The sequence below is a fragment of the Corvus brachyrhynchos genome, unplaced genomic scaffold, assembly GCF_000691975.1.
Source record: "Corvus brachyrhynchos isolate BGI_N302 unplaced genomic scaffold, ASM69197v1 scaffold255, whole genome shotgun sequence".
NCBI classification, from domain to species: Eukaryota; Metazoa; Chordata; class Aves; order Passeriformes; family Corvidae; genus Corvus; species Corvus brachyrhynchos.
This window is the reverse complement of record NW_008238358.1, coordinates 5,200,763-5,206,936: the sequence shown is the minus strand read 5'-3', so window position 1 is coordinate 5,206,936 and position 6,174 is coordinate 5,200,763. Positions and strand designations below refer to the sequence as shown.

Here is a 6,174-nt window from a genome sequence, read left to right as displayed (position 1 = left end):
CGGGGCGGAGCCGCCGCGAGGGTCTCTGTCGCGCCCCCTCGCTGGGGCTCGGATCGCGGCAAGGAAAGGGGGCGTGTCGGAGGACACCTGCTGTGTAAAAAGCCCCTACTGTTTAATTAGTCATTTCTGCACGATGAGCAGCTTCACACCCAAGTAACGAAAAAATCCTTTTTAATCAAGATTAACCGAAATAGGATTATCTTCACTGAGTTGAGCATGTGTTCCCGAGATTCCCGCTTTAATCACTTACATGTGCTTTGATGTTTTTCATTTGCTAACGGGATTATTATTTTAATGGTCATTTGCTATTGTTAGTAGTATTAGCGCCAACTAGTAAAGATGCTGAAAAATCGAGGTTTCGAGTAAAACACTGGAAAATACATATTTAGGTTATAAAATTTTCATTTGATACAATCTGTGCCATAAAAATCTAAAATTGTGTGCTGCAAACGCTCTCCAATGGACCAAGTAAGGGGCTGTGTGTGCTCTATTTAGGGATGGGAACAGTCTCTTAGGTCTTAGGTGCTGGGCTCCTGCAGACTTACAGGACGATTGATACCGCTGTCACTGGTTAAACCGCAGGTGCCACAAAGCTGAGACATGGTCCATATCAGCAGCTTGAACACCCCTCAGCAAACATGGACAATAGGTGCTTTCAACAGCTTCATACTAATGTTAAGCATAATGTTGCTTTTATAACCTACAGCGTGGTGTCTTCTGATCATTAGGTACCGGGGAGGTGTACTCAGCTGTAGGTCTGAAGGTGAGAAACAACAGTACAATTTGAATTTCCCAGCCTTCTGCTCCCTGCCTCAATCCAGCAGCAAGCTTGGTTTGGTTCCAGTGTGCATCTGTCTTAGTAACAGAGCAGTAAAAATTCAGTCTGTAAAGGCCAGCAAAACAGCTTGTAAGTTGCCGGTGGTTTTGGTTTTCTGTTTTTTTTTTTTTTTTTCTCTCTTCACAGCTTACACGCATTTTTTGGGAACTGAGGTGCATGGGCAGATCTGCATTGTCTGCCACGTCGTTCTTCCATAGACCAACACTAAGAAATAAGTATCAATGGCAAAACCTTTTAATGGTTAGGCAGAACTTTTCACTCAAAAAAAAATTTCAGTCCATATGCTGTTGTGGGAACAAGTATTTCCAGCACCATGAATAAAACCATAAAGCCAAGGTGAATGCTGTACTGTTGGAATGACTTAAATGTGACCTGCTGCTGTACAGTAGCATACAGAGTACCCCATTTATGAGGATGAGTACAACAAAGAAGATCTCGGCAACAAAGAAATTCGCTTGCTCACGGAAGGAAGTGCAGCAGTTAGAGACATGCTTTCTCCTTGGGAAACTGGAGGTCTGGACCTCCAGGCATGAAACAAACCTTCCTCCAGCTCTCATGAATGGAGAAGAAAGTGGAAACTACACTCCTGTATACACACAGCACAAGGCTGCACGGATTCAAAACTGCATTAAACGGAAACCCTCTTCTTTCACAAAAGAAGTGCCCTCTTCTGTCATAATTCCCACCCCGGAATGTTTTGCAAAAAATGCATTCACAAGCTGTTTGTTGTGAACAGTGTCAAAACCACTATTAAACACTAGTTTATTGTTACTTTTAAGGCATAGCAGCTGATACTGTATTTTGAATGTGACTCAGCTCTTCCTTTCAGGAGGATTTTTGAAGAGCAGTTACTGATCTCTGGGGCCAGGCTGAGTTTAATTCAAGCAGATCTTCATAAAGAAAGACTTGTTAATCTCACACCATTTCCTATCCTATGGCTGGCCTGCTGGTAGGTCCCCAAGGAAGTGCATCAGTGCACTAAAGACAGTGTAATTTCTAGTTTCTCACCACGTTTCTGAAAATCTTTGAGAGTAGATTCCCAGTTTTCCAATTGTCTCTCCCCATCAGGACCAGTTATGCGTGTGGACAGCAGCCAAGGATGCCGGAGGAAGTTTTCTCCCCATTTTGCCTCTAGCAAGGAAGACAGAGTGCAGATGTTTGAGCAGTACATGGCGCCTGAAGAGCCACTCCAGTCCTCTCCCACAGCTCCTGCGGCCTTACAGCTCCCTGCTGCTGAGCCAGGTTTTTGTCAGGGCAATAAGAACAGCGACCACTAGCTGTGGTTCACCAGTATGGCCTTCTTCTTTCCCAGAAAGGAAAGAGAAAAGGTCATCCCGAGTTTTCCAAGCTTTCTAAAGACTTCTCCTGGAACCATAAAGCTTCTCCCAGTCTTTTTGTCCTTACTTTTAGAACAGCAACATCTGTTTCACCGTCGCTGCCAAGCAGCTCATTTCCTAGGTTCCCCATGCAATGGATCAGTCCTACAGTGACATGCACTTCCGCTTTATAACCCTGAAATTAATTGGTATCTACACGGATCAGGCTCTGAATGCTACCACGCACGAGTATCAGCAGAATGGATGTTGCATACAAATGGCATTTTTCTGGTGACTTCTTAAAGAGTACTATCAAACCTTGTATCTGTCCAGAAAGCAGGTAATAAGGCAACTTGGCACAGTATCCATAAACTGGAATGCCTGCCTGGTAGATATGGGTTGGTTTTCCTCCAGGTACAGACAAATCATGGCAATTGCACATTGGTTCAGTTGAACAAGTAAAATCCTGTACAAGGCTAAATAAATGAGCATGTCCTGAGTGCTTTGCACTGGAGGGTCTGCTAGAATTCAACATTTATTATTAATAGCTTATAAAAGATGAATGTCTGTATCTGAATGTTCTATATTTGCTGAAGGAGGAATCTTGGCTTTTTAAGAGAAATCCCATTGTCCAAAGCCTAAATAAAATGTTCTCCTGCTAGATCGAAACCAATTCCTTCAGGTTAAATTTTATCTCCCAGCAGAGGATTATTAACTCAAAACATGTCACACACTCACACTAGTCTTTCTTTTAAAATCTGTTTTGAAGAGGAGATGTGTCTGGAAAACCAATATATTCCAATAACTCTTAATTGTTGGAAGACCCCCAAAGGATGAAATTGGATCAAAGGCCTCCTGAGATTATCCTAATGTTTGTGAAATATTTTAAAACTTAAGGGGTATTACCTCAGGGTTAGCTCTCTTGAACATCCAGATTTATGACGTACTTTGCAGGGCATTGATTGATATTGATTTACAAAGTCAGGGGTTTTCAGTGTTTTTCACAGCCTGGGCCATGTTTCAGTCCTACCTCTTCCATTCACAGCTGTGTGGTTGAATTTTCCCATTCAAGACTGAATCTTCCCATTCAGGACTCATAGAACTGGAGCAATGGTTTGTGGAAAGAAGATACATAAAAGAGAATGAATACACTCGGAGTATTTAAACCATTTTTGCTCTGGGAAGAAGGAACAAAGCCATTATTAGATGGCTCTGCTTTAAGTAGAAATTCTCTTGGTAGCACTGTCTTAATACCTGTTTACCTTACGGATTATTAGTAGGTGCCAAATTTTGACATAAGTAATGTTGTTTTAATTGCAGACTGGACTGGATTATAAGAGATGCTTCATAGGAATACAGATGATAAAGTTTTTTCTCTAAATTCTAAACTTCTCCTTCACAAGGGAAAGGGAGAAACTGTTTCTTCAGTGATCTTTGTCCCTGAGAGCACTTACCCAAGCAATTTTTTTTCCTAAAATTAGGTTTTTTATAGTCTCAATGGCTTCTTTCAGTGGAGAGCAGGAGGCAATTAACAAAGTAGAGCTAATTTAGGCTGTAGAGCATTCTGGTCAACAGACAATTGATTATTTTAACACCTGAGTCCTAGAAATGGGTGAGGTTAACCACAAACATCACACCATGTTCATACTAGGTAAGATTTGGAACATATGCTAATACTCTTCAGAACATTCACACAACTTGAATGGGAAATCATGATAATCCTTATCATTAAATTTTTGGGTCTTTAAGATCTGCTTTAAATATCACAATGATTATATAAGTAGGATCTGCTACACCATAGCCTATATATGTCAAAATGGGATGTTGTCAAGAGGAGAAACATTCTGCTTCAGCAGAAATTCAGCATGGAAGAGAGGCATACTCATCTTCATCCTAGCTATTGGATTCTGGTGGAAAGTGACATCAAGGCTCTAAGGATGCCAGAAAAGACTGGTGGAGCTGCTTTCCCTCTAGATAACAAGTCCTATTGTCTAGCGTTCAGGTTCTACTGGTTACTTTTATGATGCTGTACAACAGTATAAACATTAAAAAATACAGCCGTCCTTTTGTAAAACCGAGCATGTCACAAGGTGGAAGATAATACTGTATTTTTGAAATTAATTTTATATGTCAGCAAAAATTATAATTTGTCTATAAAATTATGATTCCCTATTTTAATGTAACTTTTATTTGTATTTCATACAATGATAGAATTTTTTAAATTCTCAGAGATTATTGAGTGCAACCATTAACCAATGTAACTTAAAGTGGAAGGTTCATGAATAGTTTCACTTTATGCTTTACATCTATTACACTGTGTGTGTCAGCATTGCCGCATTCAGGGTGAGCTCTTGTGTTTAAATATCATTATTATGTACCTACCCAGTATTTTTTGGAAATCGATTTTTGAGTAAAATCTGTAATAAGACAATCCACTGATGTTTAAACAAAGTAATTTTTATAAATGCACAGAAGATTCAGAACTTTTAGAATGAATATACCTCTTACCTCTTACCTTAGAACATGAACTCCTTTAACTAAGTTTTCTTACTCATGATATTTCTCAAGGCTGTGTTGCAAAAAACAGCTGATACCTGAAATGGTCAGTCAGTTCACTGGGTAACACACACATGGATTTCTAGGTTACAAAATATTACTGGACTTAAATGAAGAGAAATTCAGCAATGCTTTATATTCCTACTAACAGTACTAAACACCTTTTGAACAGAAAACATAGTTCAGCTGTAAGCTGACACTATTGGCTGCACTGGTTACAACAGAACATTGGCAATCCAATTTTAACACCTTTCATATAATACACAGCACAGCCAGCCAAGACTTTGCCCAAAGTATAGCCATTTTTTTTCAGAAGCATCCATAGATTTTCATAGCTGAAGTTGAAGAAATCCAAAATGGAGGAAAGTTTTCTTAATGGGCTCTTCTGGCTTTTTGTGCAGGGAGAATTGCAACACCAGAGTTTTAGTTTTTAAACAGAAATACCTAAGCAACTTTTTTTAGATTTGTTGTTTTTCTTGTTTCCCACAATTATATAAATGATACTAGACAAGGCTTTTTGGGTAATACATTTTGGCTGTTCACAATCTGAAAAGAGAAATAGGAAAGGTAACTGTTCAGTGCTCAAAAAAACCCCACAGGAATTAGTAAATCTTGTTTGGATATTAAATTAGTGTTTTGGATAACTGATCTGTTATGGCTGTTTGTGCCATGTAAAGAGCAGAAGTGGGGTACACACGTATCTGCCAGGACTGTGGCAGAAGGATTTTGCCTTCCTCCCCCTTTTCACAGAGGCTCTAGTTCCAGTTGATGATCCCTGGTTGCAGGGGAGATGGGGCTATAGCCCATTAATACATGCGAGATTCATCTGCATAATTGTAAATGACACACCTCCCAACTACGAGTTTAGATTCTCATACCCCTGCAAATTGCTTTAGGCTCACAGCCTAAAAGGCAGTGTATAAATGAACAATATTCATTATCATCTGAAAGCTTTTCAGTCTGAACCACTGAGCAGAAAACCTGTGGAATCCTTTGACTCCAGTGCACAGGTTGTGCCCTCTAGGACCTGGTGCCAGTCTGAATCCAGAGAAAAAGTTGCTGTAGTTCAGCTGCCTACTGTCATGCTTTGCATGGCTCAGATGAGCTATTTTTAAATTACTATAATTGATTTTGCTCATAGTTACACAAGAGATCATATATTCTCATGTTTCGTACCTAAAGTAGACAAACTCTGGACAGCCTGCCATTTCTAAATTCTTGGAAAGGACTCTGTCCCTAATACTCAGACTCAATGAACATCCTGGTTCTCTGGCATGCCTGTATTCATTCCCATCTGTCATGCTGGCATTGTTCCCACTCAGAATTATTGATGCCAATTTCAACAGGGCATAGGTGCTAACCAAACATGGTTTTAGAGGGACAGCTTTCATAACACAGCAAGTGCCATCTCTTTTGCCAGGAGATCCTGCTGTTTGCAAATAATTCCAGCTTAAGGCCACATGC

The 6,174-nt window shown here is 40.0% G+C and overlaps 1 protein-coding gene across 1 annotated transcript in view; it reads right to left on the bottom strand.

The window, feature by feature from the left end:
* The window catches only part of ATP5G3 (ATP synthase, H+ transporting, mitochondrial Fo complex subunit C3 (subunit 9)), a 5,431-nt gene extending 3,422 nt beyond the window's left edge, over nt 1-2,009 (bottom strand). The window contains exons 1-2 of the mRNA XM_017735570.1: nt 1,847-2,009; nt 970-1,042 (exon numbers count right to left, since the gene is read on the bottom strand). Of these exons, the coding sequence (XP_017591059.1) occupies nt 970-1,042; nt 1,847-2,009 (236 nt within the window). The remainder of the gene's footprint in view (nt 1-969; nt 1,043-1,846) is intronic.
* Nucleotides 2,010-6,174: the final 4,165 nt, after the last annotated feature.